General features: G+C 39.8%; 2 protein-coding genes across 9 annotated transcripts in view; one reads left to right on the top strand and one right to left on the bottom strand.

Annotated features, from left to right (window-relative positions):
- Positions 1 to 2533, bottom strand: part of LRRC49 (leucine rich repeat containing 49) — a 190740-nt gene extending 188207 nt beyond the window's left edge. For 3 of the 8 annotated variants that reach the window (XM_078151230.1, XM_078151233.1, XM_078151235.1), the window contains exon 1: positions 2107 to 2525. In XM_078151230.1, the coding sequence (XP_078007356.1) occupies positions 2107 to 2157 (51 nt within the window). In that variant the 5' untranslated portion in view covers positions 2158 to 2525. Of the gene's footprint in view, positions 1 to 625; positions 683 to 2106 lie in introns of all 8 variants that reach the window. The other 5 variants (XM_078151232.1, XM_078151231.1, XM_020982063.2 and 2 more) reach the window with 3 other exon arrangements.
- Positions 2534 to 2554: 21 nt separating this feature from the next.
- On the top strand, positions 2555 to 11133 carry THAP10 (THAP domain containing 10). The gene is made up of 3 exons (XM_020982043.2): positions 2555 to 3235; positions 9656 to 9836; positions 9942 to 11133. The coding sequence occupies exons 1-3, from the start codon at positions 2777 to 2779 to the stop codon at positions 10124 to 10126; spliced, it is 825 nt and encodes a 274-aa protein (XP_020837702.1). The 5' UTR covers positions 2555 to 2776; the 3' UTR covers positions 10127 to 11133.
- Positions 11134 to 16914: the final 5781 nt, after the last annotated feature.

Below are 16914 nucleotides of genomic sequence, written 5' to 3'. Positions count from 1 at the left end.
TAATATGATGGAATAAGCCCTGTACTTAGGATCAGAGAATCTAAGTTCAAGTCCTGGCTCTGCTCATTAGTCACTGTGAAACCTTGGGGGAGGCATCTCACCACTCTGATCCTGTGTCCACATCTAAAACAGGGATAACAGTCCTTGCATAATACACCTCTGTGAAGCAAAGGCTTTGCAAATCTAAAGTGCTATGAAAATGTAAACTTAATCATTTCCCCAGTAGGTTCCCTTCAAATACATCAGCTGGGTCATGGAAATGAAAGGTGATGTTCAAATTGGGGGGAGGAGGGAAGGGGAGGGTGAAGAAACTGGTGCCTACTGAGGCAGGGGTTGGCAGGAAAGAATTTCACAGGACAGATCCAGGATCAGGACCTTTGGAGCTCCCAATGGAACTGAGGCCTCCTCAGGACATACTCATGCTTTATCTTTACTCTTAAGTTCATTTAAATAATTGGCCACCCCAATCAGTTAAGTTTTTTTTTCTTGTTCAATCCATTTTGAGTGTAGATGTCTACTTATGTAGATACATGCTAAAAGAATTCAAATAGTTTCAGAGCCACACAAAAAGAGCATGGCGTAATGAATAACTATCAATTCAAATAAGAATTTGCTCAAACCTTACTTTGCTTTTCTCAGGCACTGATGATGTCTGAATAACCAGATGAAGCCCACAATTCACCTGAAATTTGAAGATTAAACCTTCTCAAAAGTTGGCATTAAAATTTTAAAATAGTGGCATACACCAAAATGTTCAAAAAAAAAGTTACAGTAAAAATAACTATTACTATTCAAAACATCTTTTTTTTTTCAAACAAATATACATTTTTCTAGATGCAGCTGATGGTGCAATACATAAAGTAGTGGGTCTGGAGTCAGGAAGACATGAATTCAAAAAATGGCCTCAGACACTAGCTGCATGACCCTGGGCAAGTCACTTAACCTCTGTTTAGATCGGTTTCCTCAACAATAAAATGGGGATAATAATAGTACCTACTTCACAAAAAGCACTTAGCACATATTAGGCATTCTATAAATGTTTATACCCTTTCCCTTCTGAGTATTCTCTGTGGATCTACAGTCACAGAATCCCAGATTTGTGGGGCTGAATGGAAACTCAAGAGATCATTTAACCAACCCCCTCTCATGTTATAAATGAAAAAACTGAAAGTCTAAATATTAGTCTAAGTGACTTACTCCAGGTCACAGTGCTAGTTAGGGGCAGAATTTGAGACTAGAACCCAGGTCACAACTTAATTTAAAAAGGAAATCAAAACTAATAATAAAAAAGGCTCATGCTGAGAGTAGTATTACCTAAAGGTACTTTTATGTTTTCTCTACTTTATTTTCCAAAATATCTTCTGTGATTTACTTATTAACTCAAGCTATATAGCATCTACCTACTCAGGTCTAAATGACTAATGTTGCCTCATTAAACAGGTGAAATGGACAGTTCCCATCTGATAACGAATTATGCATGTCCCGTGTTTCTCCATTTAAAAACCAAGGCCCTGAGATAACGCAAACTAGCTCCAAGTCTTAGGAACCCTGATCCCGGCCAAGGAAACAATAGACCTTAAATGCCCAATCTACAGGGTGTCCCAAAAGTCTTGGTGCGGTTTTAATCCGCTAAAGCTTAAAAGTGCACTATGATTTTGGGGACACCCGAGATAATGCCACAAAGCACTTAACGTTGTAACCGGGCCACTCCCACAAGACTCCTGAGTATGACCACAGGGGACAACGTGAGGGACGGGCAAGGGGGAGGATGCGGGGCAAGGGTGCAAGCCGAGCAGTTTTCACTTAACCAGAGGGAAGGGGATTCCCGAAGGATTTCATAGCCAGGCCATTTTCTGGCGGGCATGGGAAGAAAAGGCAGAAGGAGGCAGAGGAGCCCAGGGAGGTTTAAGGCCCTCTTCTTTCCATGGAAGTCAGACAACGGGGTGAGGAGAAGCCGCGGACAGGTCTAGGGGATCCCTCCCATCACCGAGGGCCGGGGGGTTAATTCTGGCCCCAAGAAGCTGACTGCGGCCGCCAGCCAGGAAGACAGAGGTACCCCAGGGGATGGAGAGAGGGCGGGCCGAAGGCCCGGCCCCAAACACGTACGTTGCTCGGCGTGATGCGGCCAGGGCTGGTGCGGTATTTCCCGGGAATCATAGTCGGAGTCCTGGCCTTATCTTCGTGACAGGAGCCACCACAGCTGAGTTGGGAGGAGGTAGAAATGGGGTCATCTCCCTGGCAACCCCTCCATGGTTGCCATGGTAACGGGCGACTTCCGGTACGGTCCTTTACCCAGGCCGAGGTCTGCGGCGCAGGCCGATTCTGGTCGCGCTAGCCTGCTTCCTGCCTCGCCTTTCCTCTCAGTTGCTCGGCTTTCCTGATTTCCCAAGTGCAGAGAAGGAGGCGTGCGGCAGCAGAGCGGCAGCAGCGGGCTCCTTGGTCGTTATGGCAACCCCTGCTTCCGGTCCTATAGTCATTTGGGTCCGACGTGTGGCTACTCGAAGTGGCCCGCGCGAAATTCGTATTCCCCTCCGTTCCTCCTCACGTCCGCCTTTAGGAAGCGGGAAGGCCGGAGGCGAACAGGCAGAGAGAAGGCAATAGCCTAGACCCAAGCTTCGGCCCCGCCCCCGCCTTGCGAGACCCCGTGACGACACTTCCGTTAGCCCAGAGGCGGGGGAAGAGAAAGAGCTGGGACTTGCCGAAATCGCCTGGTGCAGCTAGGAACCCCTGGGCGGCCGGCTGGCGGGCGGTTGTCGGCCGCGGCGGGCCCCCCGCCATGCCGGCCCGCTGCGTGGCCGCCCACTGCGGCAACACCACCAAGTCGGGCAAGTCCCTGTTCCGCTTCCCCAAGGACCGCGCGGTGCGGCTGCTGTGGGACCGCTTCGTGCGGGGCCACCGCGCCGACTGGTACGGGGGCAACGACCGCTCGGTCATCTGCTCCGACCACTTCGCCCCCTGCTGCTTCGACGTCTCCTCCGTCATCCAGAAGAATCTGCAGTTCTCGCAGCGCCTGCGGCTGGTGGCGGGCGCCGTGCCCACCCTGCACCGGGCGCCGGCCCTGCCCCCCGAGGAGCGCCCGGAGGAGCCGACGCCCGCCCCGGCCCCTACCCCTGGCCCGGAGGCGGAGGAGCACGGGGAGGCCCGACCGGCGGGTCAGCAGCTGGACGTCCCCTCAGCCGACCCCACGCCCTGCAGACTCGTCCTCCCCGCCCGGAAGAGGCCTGCGACTGCCCAGGTAAGGGGTGAGGAGGAGACTCGTCCTCTCTCCTCGCCTGCCAGGGCCAGAGCCAACTAGGGCAAGGACGACAGGGCTGTGTTCCAGGGCTCTGAAATTTATAGGGTGCTGACAGTACTTTGACTCCTCAGCAGGTTAAAAACAAGCAAGCATTTAGGAAGAAAAGCTCTCTCTCTCCCTCTCCCTGTCTCCCTCTCTTCCTCTCCCTCTCTCCCTCTTCCTCTCACCCCCCATCCCTCCACCTCCTCTGCCAGAGGAAGAGTCAACTACCACATACTCATTCTCCAGGGCTTTCAAATTTGTACGGTATTCACAAAACTTAAGGATGATAGCTAGGTGTTACAGTGGATGGAGTGCCAGGTCTGCAGTCTGCAAAACTCATCTTCCTGAGTTCGAATTTGGCCTCAGACACTTAATAGCTGTGTGACCCTCGACAAGTCACTTAACCCTGTTTGCCTCAGTTTTCTCATCTCTAAAATGAGTTGAAGAAGGAAATAGCAAACCACTCCAGTATCTTTGCCAGGAAAACCCCAGATGGAATCACGGAGAGTAAGTCCACCACGATGAAAATTAACTGAACAACAATGACAGTGCTTAGACTCTCTCAGCAGGTAAAAACAAATTTAGCATTTAGGAAGAATAGTGCCCATAAACACACAACGAGTGTCTCAGGTCAACCCTATATTTCCTCCCCAAGCACTACCAGCAGCTTTAAGATGTCCTGAGGTTTTAAAAACTAATCAAGCCTGTCAAGAAGGTCCCAACTTGGGGTTTTATGTGTTTGTCAGATGGTAAAGTGATGCAGTCATTCTCTGAACTCTTCTAGTACTTGGAATCGTTTTTTTCTGTTATTTATAGTTGTATACATCTGTATCTCACCAAATGGATTGGCAGCTCTCCACAGTTTGAACTGTATCTTATCTGTTCTTAACACACACTACTTTGTAAGTAGTAGGCGTTTAATAAACGTTTGATGAATTTAATTTACTCAAACTGGGAATATCATTCCATATAGAAACAATATTTTAAAAGGTAGATTAGGTTCCAAGACTAGCTCACAAAAACCTAACCTACTCAGTGTGACTGAGTAGTGACTTTATAGTAGTTCAGTATTATTAATGTTAATAAAACTGGTGACTTTATAGTAGTTCAGTACTATTAATAGTAACAAAACTGTCTCCTTTCTGGGTTTTCATGGCTCCTAGTGTTTTCCTTCCTGTCTTAGGGCTCCTTTGCTGTGTCTTCATTTTTGTCCTACCCCCAATGGTGAATGTAGCTGAAAACTGTCTTGGGCTCCCCTGCCCTGCCTTCTCTCACTTGATAATCTCATCAGTTTCCATGAGTCTTATTGCCATCTCTGTGCTGATAACTTGTAGGTCCATGTATCCAGCCCTAGTCTTATCGAACTAGATGTTCCCTAGACACCTTGACTTCAAGAAGTCTGAAATAGAATTCATTATCTTTCCACCCTCCCCCTCAACCTACCCCTTTTCTAGACTGCCCTCTCATTCCTTGAAGTTACCAAGGTTAGCAGCATTGGAGCCATCTTCAACTCCTCGTTCTCCTGGGCTCCAAATATCCAGTCAGTTGCCAAGTCTTGTAAGTCATACTCCCACAATGTTCCTCATATCTGTCCCTTTCTCTCCATATACACCACCATAACCCTACTTAAGGACCTCATCATTTCTTGCCCGGACTATTGCAATAGCCTCTTAACAAGTCTCTCTACTTCTAATTTCTCTCCTCTCCAGTCTATTCACAAAAATATATTCCTAAATCATAGTTCTGATCATACTGTCAACACACACACACACACACAATTAAGCTCCAATGGCCCCCTATCACCTCTAGGATAAAATACAAACTCCTCTGTTTGACTTAAAGCCCTGTACAACCTGACTCTAACCTACCTTTCCAACCTCGTTACAGTAATAATTAGTATTTACAGTCCAGCCAAACTGGCATGCTTGCTGTTCCTCATACAAAGCGCTTTCTTATCTCTATTCCTTTACTCATGCTGTCTTTCCCCTATACCTAACATCCACTTCTCACTACCTCCAAACACCAAATCTTTCCTGGCACCATTTTCCTCCAAAATAATTACCTTCTATTTTATATGTATTTACATGTACATATTGTTTCCTGTAGAATGTAAGCACCTTGAAGCCAGAAATGTTAAATTTTTTTTGTATTCCTAGCAAATGCTCAGTACAGAGTAAGTATTTAGTAAATGCTTATTGGTTGATTAACGATTTGAGCAGTTTCTGTGTAGAAAATGCATTCTGTGGCTCTCCATAAGATGGGACCACAGTAGCTTAGTAACATTTATGTCCTTAGCAAAAACAAAAACAAAAAAACCTAGGTGGCATTAGTGGTAACATGTTTCCCCAGGAATACTGCTGTAGTGGCCACTGTATATATAGTACTTGTCAAAAACACAATGGGTAATATTTCTCCCTCTTCAAGATTCTAGGGTTGCCCATCCTTGTTGCTGTTCATGTGTTTGAAGAGGCTGGAAATCTAAATAATTTACTGACTCTTTTCCTTCTCCCTATAAATGTGTTCAGGTCTTGCTCATCCAAAAAAAAAATCTTCCTTGGACCTTGCTAACCCCTTAAACTACTGTTTTATCTCTGTCCTTCCTTTTATCACCAAAGCTTTCCCAAAAAGTAGTCTACACAAGTAATTCTACAACCTACTTCTTCATCTTTTGCAGTCTGGCTTCTTTTCCTCCCACTGTATTAAAATTGTTCTCTCAAATGATTTCCTAGTGGCCAAATCCAGTAGTCTTTTCGCTTAGCTCATCTTCAGCCTTTCTGTTACATTTTATGTATCCTTGAAATCACACTGCTTCTCACTGCAACACAGTGGTATTAGAATATTTTGGAAATTTGGAGTTAAGGGACCTGGGTGCAAAACTTGGCTCTGTTGTCACATAATATGATCTTGGCCAAGTCACGTAGCCTATCTGGGCCTTTATTTCCCTATTTGTAAAAAGAGGAGATTGGACGAGAAGTCCCTTCTATCTCTAAATCTATAATCCTATGAAATTCCTACCTTGACTATGATCTACTTATTCACATCCTACTTATCTTACAAAGCCCATAGCATATGCCAACTTCTTCATGATCTGCAGGTGATCTCTTAAGTCACATATTGCTTTGTATCGTAAGTGTTTGTGTGTATGTTATATTGTAGGCTCAGACCATGTCTTTTTCCCTTTTATGTCCGCTAGTAGAATTTAACACAGTATGCTGTGTGTAGTAGTCATTATTAGCTGAACTGATACAAAAGGACTTGGTTAATACTTCTTCCATTAGCGATGAACATGGTGCTTTTTGGCTGATGTGAGTAGAGAAACTGCAAATTCAGATTTCATGACTGCTAACACATAGTTGACCAAGAAGTCATTGTAGCAAGTTTTATATCATACATCTTGAGGGCAGTAAAGTCATGATGCCAGTATTTTTATAACTCTGCTACTAGTTCAACAATGAGTTTTAAATTTCCTTTTTACTCTGTCTCTCCCCCATTTTACCTCATTTCAAAAGTTTACTTTCTTAGAATAATAGCAACTTAAAGCTGAAAGGAACTTTAAGGGTCATCTAGTGTAGCCTCTCTTCCCCCTCCCCATGCAAATCATATGCTACCTTAATATAATGACAGTATTGTATAGTTCTGCAATTATCTTCTATCAAAGTATCCTTCTAGCTCTAAAGTATTTTGAATTGTTGAATGCAGGTCGTAAACTGTAACGCAAGATTAACAATCATAATGCGGTACTTTAGCATTCTTTTTAAAAAAATAAACAATTCCTATAATGTTTAATATCTGTTCCTTAAATAAAACTAGTTTGTTTATTCTTCAGGTGGTTATTGGGAACTACTGAGTACTTTGGTAAAAAGAGTTTTTTTGAAAGCAAAAAAGGCTCCTCAGTTCAACTCATGTTTAGTTCAGGAAACATCTAAATATTTACTATCTGCAAGTAATAGAGTCTCCTCCCCAATCCTGTATATGAAAAGTATCTTAGATTGCTTTTCCCCTGGAACATTTGTGGATGAATTTTCATCTAGTTATAATTAGGTTTTCAGGTGGTTTTTAAAATCTTTCTTTCTCTGCCATTCCTTCAGAATATATATTTCTAGTTCTTTTATTCAACAGAAGAAATGTAAGAAATTGACCTTACCCTCCAAGAGCTTTGAATCAACCTAACCTAGAGAGTGTAGTCAGTACACAATGATTAGAAGCCCCAAACTAAGTAAGATCTATTTAGATTTATAGGACCAGATATCGTCCTGAAATTGAAGCTAATAAGCAATATAAAATATAAATTAACCAACTGCAAAAATAACCTTCTCTAAGAGATCATTTGTGCATATTAATGAGGGTAGGCAATTTATCCTCCCAAAACCCTCTCAAAGAGGTACCATTACAAAAGATAACTACTATTAAATGAGATTATCATAAGAAGACTGTGTGGGGTAATAGAATAAGCACTGGACTGGGTTGTCAGGCCCTGCAGCTAACCAGGTAACTGACCTCACTTCCTATTCCTAGGGCTCAGTTTTTTATCTGCAGGATTGACCTATGATCTATAAGATAATCCACAACTATAAAAAGCATAATCTTAATTAATTGTAACATGTCTGTCAGGAGTAGTGTTATTGTGACAAAAGAAGAGTAATGCCCTAAAATCTAGAAAAAAAGAGCCAAAAATTAAGAATTTGCACGTATGTCTTAAACACTCATCGGGGAGAGTATAGCTAGCATAGCAGACCTTGCAGTCATCATATACCAAGGAAAATAGCCTCACGGTATTATAAGAAGAAAGGAAGGAAGAAATCAGCATTTATTAAGCACCTACTCTGTACCAGGTACTATCCTAAACACTTTACAAATGTTATCTCGTTTGATCCTCTCAACAACTCTGGGCAGTAGATGCTACCGTTATGCCCACTTTACAGTTAAGGAAACTGAGACAGACAGAAGTTAAATGATTTGCCCAGGGTCACAAAGCTAGTAAGTGTCTAAGGCTAGGTTTGAACTCAGGTCTTCTTGACTCCAGGCCCATGCCACCTAGCTGCCTCTAATATTCCTCTTCTGAGAAAAGGCAAATCCCTTAAGATCATCCATCCTTACCCATTGGAAGAGATATGATAGTTGATACATGTGGGATGAGGCAGATGTTTTCAGGAATGGCCAATGTGTTCATTTGTTTTGTCTGCATTTTTGTTATAAAGGTGGGTGTGCTGTGTGGCATGGCAGCAGGAACAGAATGAGAAAAATCAGTGAAAAGTGACAGTGAAGCTTTAAAAAAATGAACTTTTTTTAAAAAAAACATCCACTCTGTACTCATTAGTTAGTTTTATGTCATTAATTTAACTTTACTGGTAGACTTTCTCATTATGCATTAATAATTTGGCATTCTGGTTTATAAGCCAGTCTCATTAATTTGATTAAGAACAATCCATTCCAGATAGCCTGATCTCCTCTGGCTAAGCTTAATGAAATTGAGTCCCTGAATCTGTAGAGATAAGAACCAGACTACTAGAAACATGGTGGGCCCCACCAAAGTACTGTTATTCCATGAGGCTCAGACTGAGCAACTATCTAACCTCTCTTTAATATCATCGTTTGGCCAAAATGGAAAAATAAGAGAGTATATATAAACAACTAAAAAAAAAATAAGTAACACTGCAATCTGCGTGTGATTAGTTACCCAAATGAATCATACTGAGTGACTACAATAAAGGTCAAAGTAAAAGGACTGGTGTGGAGCAGTTGGGAACAGTTTCATGAATTAGGGGGAGCTCTCTAACCTGGAAGGATGGGTAGAGGGGCAAAAGACATTGTTAGTACAAACAGAAAATAGCGTAACCAAAGACTTGCAATTGAGAATAATCATAATGTGCATAGGGCCTGAAGAAGTCTGACCTGGTAAGAATTTGTAGTGGGAAATAGTAGGAAGGAAAGTTAAATAAGTAGGGATGGGACCAAATTTGAATTCCTGTGAGTTACTGTATGATTTAAGCTTTGGTTATAATTCTAAGTAATCAATAGCTGTGATCCATGATTGGTTCTGCTTTAGAAATTTTACTGAGTTATAAATTTTATCTGAAGCTGTTTAGGTGTTCATAAATAATTTTTTCCCAGGCCACAAAGTATGTCATTATATTTAACCTGGAAATTTTTAAATTACATATTTATGGAAAATATATCTTGATGTGGTTCAAGTTTCAGTTTCTAACAATAGCCATATTTAACTCAGTCTTGCCCAGAAAGCGTAGCAATTTATAGTGCAATAATGGTAAAGAATTAAGATTTTATTATTTTACTGTCTCCAAATGCAGAGGTAGAATGAGTGAGGAGGCACTTATTGTTGCCATGTATCTATGAAATTTCTCTAATTTATATTTTCAGATTACATATGATTATGAAGCTACCCAGACACAAGTAGATGTTGATCACCAATCTAATGATGTCACTTCGGTGCCTCCTTACTGTGAAGAAGGCTTAGTGTCTATAGATGTTGATGTTCATTCACTTAAGATGCATAAAAGTACACAAATTTCTCTGAAAAGGCCCCCTCATCGTAGTTTAGGTATGTTTAGGCAATTTAGTTGTGTTGACACATTATCACCATTAAATGTGGGAGTTGTTTTAAAAATATAATCAATTTACCATATGCTGTTGTGTTTTCTTCCAGGTATTCAGACCAAAGTAAAAATATCAAGTAAACGACTATGTGATGCAGCTACTCAAACAGATGAATTATGGTCTGTTCCTAGAACTTCTTCCCTGTTTGGCGTTTATTCCAGTGATTCTGAAACAGATACTGACTGGAATATCAAGAGTGAACAGAGTGATTTATCTTCCATAGCTTGCAGGTGAAAGAAGAGACATATTGAATGTGGACATCATCAAATCATTCAATGTATTACAAATCTTTACCCGTATGTAATTTTTTCTTTGATCTTGTGATTCTGTTATTATTTCTTTGTGAAAAATTTATATTTCATCACCAACAAGCCTTGTTTTAAGTGAGACAAAAATTTGCCTACATTCAGAGCTAATGGAAATGGTCCTGACTGCCCCTTTCTTCACCCTGTATCCCTTTTTTTTTTAAACTAGCAAACCCATACAAAAGCAGTTTAAGATTTCCAGAGACAAATCAAGCATCCACTACTTAAGAATATCATTATTCTTCAGACTACTTTAAAACTATGAAAAAACAACAAAATTACTACAGGAAAAGACAAATAATAGTAAATGATTAGGGTAAGAGTAGGCTATTAATGTTTAGATGGTTATCTAATAAGATGACTTGTATTTTATTTAGTTCTAATACCATTAGAATTATCACTCCATACCTGTGGGAATTCCTAGTGAAAGCTTTGTATCTCATAGAAAACTTTCTGTGGATAATGGCTTAATTGTTGGTTGGATTTAGTTTACTTAAACTGTTTTGTGAGTCACATCAATTTACCATCTTAAATTATTTAGATTTCTATTTCGTGTATAGAAATTGTTAAAGTCATACAATGTAAGATTGCATTCCCAGGAGAATTCTAAACATTTTACCTTTCAGGGCCTAGTTTTTCCCTTATCGATGCCATTTTTACTTTTTATTCTAATAAATTAAATGTTTGGAAAGCATGTGCAAGTTAACTTGCATCAACCAGGGAAATTCCTATGGCAATGTCATTCAAATAGCCATTCCGTTACTGTGGTTTCTGGAAAAACTTATTTTATATACTGTACCTTTTTTTTTTTTAGAACAATGGAAAGAAGCTTCTACTTTGCATCCGTTGTGTACTGTTGGGTCAGTGTGTATGGATAGCACATATTTTATCTCCAAAGGTGTAAATAATAAAAGGGTTTTTTGAAGTTCATTTCAATTCTGACTTACCGTGCCAAGTATATTTTTTAAAAAATAAAATACAGAATTAATTTGTTTGAGATCTGGTAGTGAAAATTAGAGGCCAAAACAAAGATTGTAAAATTAAGTAATATTCCTCTATACTTTATCTTAACCTTGTGTCCTGAATGGGCATTTTGTTTAAAAAAAAAATAAGCTAAGCTTGATACTAAGGGAGTTTCTAATAACATCTGATCTCCTTCCATCTGAATAACAAACACTGACATTTATATGGTGTTTTAAAGTTTCTGAAATGCTTACGTATATTCTCACATTTGAGTCTCACAACAGTCATATTAAAAAGATGGTATAGTTATTATCTCTGTTTTACAGATGAAGAAACTGCTGCTCAGAAAAGTTGCCTGACTTCCCTGTGGCCATTACAATAGTGTAAGAGGCAGAACTGAATCCACAGCTTCCTTATTCCAAGTCAAGCACTCTGGCCACTTTGATAGTTCCAGAAGACAGCATTTTTCCTCTAACTGCAGGAATCAGTCCTAAATCTAATGCAATTACATGGTATAACATGTAACTGACAGGACTCAGCACATTTTTTGTGTTACTGTGATCAAATCAGATTTTTTTTTTCATTTATTTAGTCCCTATTCCATCAATATAGGAGTATGATTGGCGACTCAGACATGGTTGACTAATCAACTCATAGGTTCTTTAATAAGTTTTGGTGTGCATCACTGAAATTAAATGTCATAAAAAATTATAAAGTAAGCACCTCACATTACATGTTATGCACTTGTCTTCTTATGTGCTTACATACTGTAATACATTACATAGATGTGTGCCTATGTTGGCCCTTATTTTTATTTGCCAGAGCTGATCTTCATGAAAAAAAGTTGAAATGTAGAGTCAGTCAGCTAATTATTAAGCATCTCCTAAGTGCTAGGCAAAGGGAACACAAGGACAAAGAATGAAATAATCCCTACTAGCACTGAGTTTATGTTCTAATGGAGAAAACAGTTTAAGCTATTGAAGTTTAAACTGCGTGAAGATGTTTGCCATACATTTTTATACATATGTGTGTGTGTATATATACATATATATATATATATATATATATATAATCATAAAGTAAAGCTAATAAGTACAAATATATACAGAGTAGTTAAATACTTTTGAGAGTCCATTGGACAGCAAGGAGAAAGACTCAATCAATATTTAAGGAAATTAATTCAGATTATTCATTGAAAGGTCAAATACTGAAGCTTAAATACTTTGGCCACATAATAAGAAGACAGGACTCACTGGAAAAGACCATGATGTTGGGAAAAATTGAAATCAAAAGGACAAGGGGGTGGTAGAGGATGATATGGATAGATAGATGGTGTCATGGAAGCAGCAGACATGAGGGAGGTAATAGAGAGTGGAAGGGTTCATGTACTATGGTTCATGGGATCACACAGAGTTGGACACAACTGAACAACAACAACCACAAAATTAGATACAAGGTAGTCTCTGAGGGAAGGCACTAGTAGTTGGTAGGATCAGGAAAGGCTTCATGCAAAAGATAGTACTCAAGCTACGTCTTTAAAAAAAAGAAACTTATAGGCAGAGGTAAAGAAAGAATGCAGTCCAGGCATATGGAACTGCCTTTTCAAAGGTGTTGTGGTATGAGATGGAGTATAATATGTGAGGAATAGAGAGAAGGCCTAGGTCTCAGAGTGAAACTTTCCTTTCCACATTCTGCTTCCACTGGGTCTCATTCTTGTCTGTTATTCTGTGTACTTAAGAAAACTGTTTCTACTTTGTTACACATTTTCAAATCAGTTAAATGGTGGGATATAATGATGTTTAAGTAGAGGAGATATATGAATATCTTCAGTCAAAAATTATTTCTCCAAATTAAAATAATTTAGGATTCTATTAGAATAATGTAGCCAACATAGTGCAGTACTAATGCTATATGTGAAGTTGGAGAACCTGGGTTTGGATTCTGGCTCAGCTACTGTCACCATATGCAAATCAGTTAGCCTCTCTGGCCCTTGGTCTCACCTGCAAAATGAGAAGATTGACCAAAATTGCCTCCAAGGTCCATTTTAGTTCTAAATGTATGATTCTATACACCAATAAATATTGAGTATTGACTATATGTTAGGGACTGTGGAGTACAAGACACAATCTCTGTCTTCAAGGACCTTACACTTTAGTTGAGTTTTCTACCTGTAGAAAAACAACTAGTCATACAAGGCAATATACTGATAAATAAAACTGGTACAGAACATAGACATTATCAAAGTTCGGTTAGTAAAAGTTGAGCTGGACTTTAAAAGGTGGAGGTAGCTAGGTGGCAAAATGGATAAAGTACTGGCCTGGAGTTGGGAAGACTCATCTTCATGAGTTCGAATACAGCCTCAGCCAGTGCAAGTCAGTTAACCCTGTTTGCCTCAGTTTCCTCATCTGTAAAATGAGCTGGAGAGGGAAATGGCACACCACCTCAGTATCTGCCAAGAAAACCCCAAAAGGAGTCAAAGAGTGGGACATGACTGAAAACATATAAAGAACAACAAAGCTATAGATGGGGGGTAGGAGGGGGAAGGACATTCCAGGAAGAAGATGTAGAGAATAAGCCCAAGTAGGAAAGATGACAGCAAATACAGTGTGTGACTTTAGGACATTCCATATGAGGTCTTCTTACCAGTCTCATACCCTAAAGTTGTGTGTTCAAAGCCCTTCATAACCCTGTCCCCAACCACCACCATCACCACCTTTCCAGTCTTATACCATATGCTTTCTACCCTAGATACACACACACCCCCCCATGTACTCTATAAACCAGTGACACTGGCCTCCTTGTTTCTCAAACCATTTTAACTGGCTGTGCCTACATATTGTATATATGATTTCCCCAGTGTTTAGTAGAGTTCCTGGCACATAGAATGTTCTTAATAAATGTTTATTGACCAAATGAGTGTAGACCCAAATACCTGTCTTCCACTAGTCCCTGCCTAGCTTCTAGGTTCCCAAATTTTCCCAACTCTCCTGACTTACAATAAAAATCCCTTCTAGAAAACTCTGAAATATAACAATTTTCTTTTCAAATACTACAAACACAGGAGAAAGGGTAATATAAAGCACGGTAAAAAAAGCTTAAGATGGTCATGTTTATCTAGAAGTAGATTTCTTCATTTAAATCTATCTGACTGTTTCTGCTAGGCTCCTTTCTTATACTGTTGGTGCCACTGGTTCTTGTCTAAAGTATTTTCTTCAGGAATTAAACAGCTTAAACCTTCCATCTCCTCCTTGACTAAATGCTAGAGTTCTATACCAAAAACTTTTTAAACACTTTTCATTCTTCTTACTACCTTTCTCAGGTGTGTTGAATCCTACACCCTCCACCATCATACCCACAGAACAACAGAAATTTTTTTTTAACGGTCAGTATTAAGACTAAAACAATGAGAGCAGTCTTTAAAAATCGTCCCAAAATTGTATATCTCATGAGAATAGAAATGAATGTCAATTTAAATATTTCTAGGTATCTCCTATGTAAAAAGGGAAGAAGGCCTAGTTTAAAAAAAATGTGTGTTGGGGCAGATTGGTTCTTACTACCTTTGGCTGCAATATATGCAGAATAATGGAATTATTCTAGGGTAACTATGTTAGAATTGACACCTCAGTTTCTAATTAATGCTTTAGAACTGCTGTTAAAGAGAAAGGAGGTTTACTTTTTTTTTCAGTCATCACATCCATTACCAAGTTGTCTTAAGTGCTTTCAGAAGAACAGTGGTTTTTGAGAGCACAAAATTCAAGCACTCTTTGTGCTTGACACTAGGTGGAGTTGCTGAACTGACGCTATTAATAGCTTCTAGACAGCCGTACTATAGAATCATATTATTAGAAATGAAAAGGACCTTAGAAATTGCTTCGCCCAATGCATTCATTTTACAAGTGAGGGAAACTGCCTCAGGAAGGTTGTTTGATGTGATCTCTGACACCAGTCCTGAGCGTTTTCTTATTCTGAGCCAGATTTTCAATTATAGACCACAGCCTGTCAATATATAGTAATAGTTCAGGAAGTAATTCTTCCAAAGCTCAACAATACCTCACTTCAAAATTCATCAAATACTAGGTCTGGCAGAGCCTTTTGGAGATCATCTAGTTTATTTGCTATCTCTAGATAAAATTATCTCTAAAACCATTCCAGACAACTCTCTCTCTCTCTCTCTCTCTCTCTCTCTCTTTTTTTTTTTTTTTGCTTTTTGGTAAGGCAACCAGGGTTAAGTTAATTGGCCAGGGTCACACAGCTAGTAAGTATCCTGTCTGAGGCTGGATTTGAACTCAGATCCTCCTGACTCCAAGGCTCTACGCACTGCACCACCTAGTTACCCCGTAGAATACTATTTCTCAAAGATCTCCAAAAAAAGCTTCAAAACTGTCTTTGTTCTAGTGCACACTGATGAGAAAGCTTTCATAACATCTAAACTCATTCTCTACCCTCATTGCATTAATTAGCCCATTTCCTCTTATACTGCCCTCTCTAGAAATATCACTGTCATCTAAAATATCTCAGGTCATCCAAAGCTGCCATATCCCTCTTTAAGTTTCTTATCTGAGAACTAACCCGTACTTTTCCTCCTAGCTGCTGTTCTCTAGCAAATTAGCTTTATTTTACTTTCCCTTCTCTGGAGATGGAATTAGAATATCCTTTCCTGTCCAGCTCTGGCTCAGGCAACTGAAATAATTCTTCTGGCTTCTAAGGGAGTCTTCCCATCTTTCAACACTGATGACATGCTGTTCAACCCCTATACTTACCAGCTTTTTATCACTTTTACTTTAAAGAGATGTGATGTGTGTGTGTGTGTGTGTGTGTGTGTGAGGGAATACTGTAAAGAGACATGATTTTTCAGTGTGGGTACTTCTTCCAGCTGAGTAATTTTAAAGTTCTTTAGCTAATCTACAAAAGTTGCTCAGGCTACAAAATTTATCTTCCTGTTTTTGGAAGACCTTACCAGGCTGGTCCTCAAGCAGCAGACATACAGTCCTCAAAGCCTTCAAAGCTTGGTAAACTCCACTAGGGTAGCCTTTAGAACCTCACAATTACATACATGCCAGCATCAGCATTAAGGGAGGACTTGAGGTTATTCCTATCTATAGAATGGAAAATAAAGTGCCCCCCAAAAAAACAATACAGGGGTTGCTAGAGGTGAGTAAGTGATTCTAGGATGTCATGTTTAGTCCCAATTCAGTTTGAATTTAAAGGACTGAAGAAGACTAAATCACTTCTTAGAATGTACCAAGATGGGCACAGGTCAGGCTCAAATAAGATAATAGATGTAAAGCACTTTGCAAGCTTTAAAATGCTACATATATGCCTATTATTATTATTATTATTTATTATTATTATTATTAGCCTCCAGTCACCAGGCATCCTATCTGGTGAAAACTTCATTACCTGAGCCTTTATTGCAACTCCTTCTGAGCTCACACAATGTTTATAGGGGTATTCTGGGAAATGTTTAACAACAGCATTCTCCTTACAATTTATGCTTTTAAGTTTAATCTGTATTATTAAAACTTTCTTATGACTAGATAATCCACAAAACCAACTCTGATTTGTAACCTAAGCTATAAATGTTCACACTGAAAGCTTAATAGTTTGCAAGCCAAAAGAGTTAGATCTGGCTCTAGCACACCCCTAGGCACAGGCTTCTCATGCATTCTACTCAAGGTCAGCCCCCAGGGTGGTTCACCCGCTAATTTTGTCAGTGCTTGAGTAACAACACTTTCAAGGCCACTTTCGCTACTC

Source organism: Phascolarctos cinereus, unplaced genomic scaffold (genome assembly GCF_003287225.1).
Source record: "Phascolarctos cinereus isolate Bilbo 61053 unplaced genomic scaffold, phaCin_HiC Scaffold_3;HRSCAF=262, whole genome shotgun sequence".
Taxonomy (NCBI): Eukaryota; Metazoa; Chordata; class Mammalia; order Diprotodontia; family Phascolarctidae; genus Phascolarctos; species Phascolarctos cinereus.
Note: the sequence above shows the minus strand (reverse complement) of the source record. Positions and strands in the feature narration are given on the sequence as shown.

Coding starts and splice junctions, on each gene's coding strand:
- THAP10 (XM_020982043.2), top strand. CDS start 2,777: ATGCCGGCCCGCTGCGTGGCCGCCCACTGCGGCAACACCACCAAGTCG. Junction 3,236..9,655: donor AGAGGCCTGCGACTGCCCAG/GTAAGGGGTGAG, acceptor TTATATTTTCAG/ATTACATATGATTATGAAGC. Junction 9,837..9,941: donor GCCCCCTCATCGTAGTTTAG/GTATGTTTAGGC, acceptor GTTTTCTTCCAG/GTATTCAGACCAAAGTAAAA.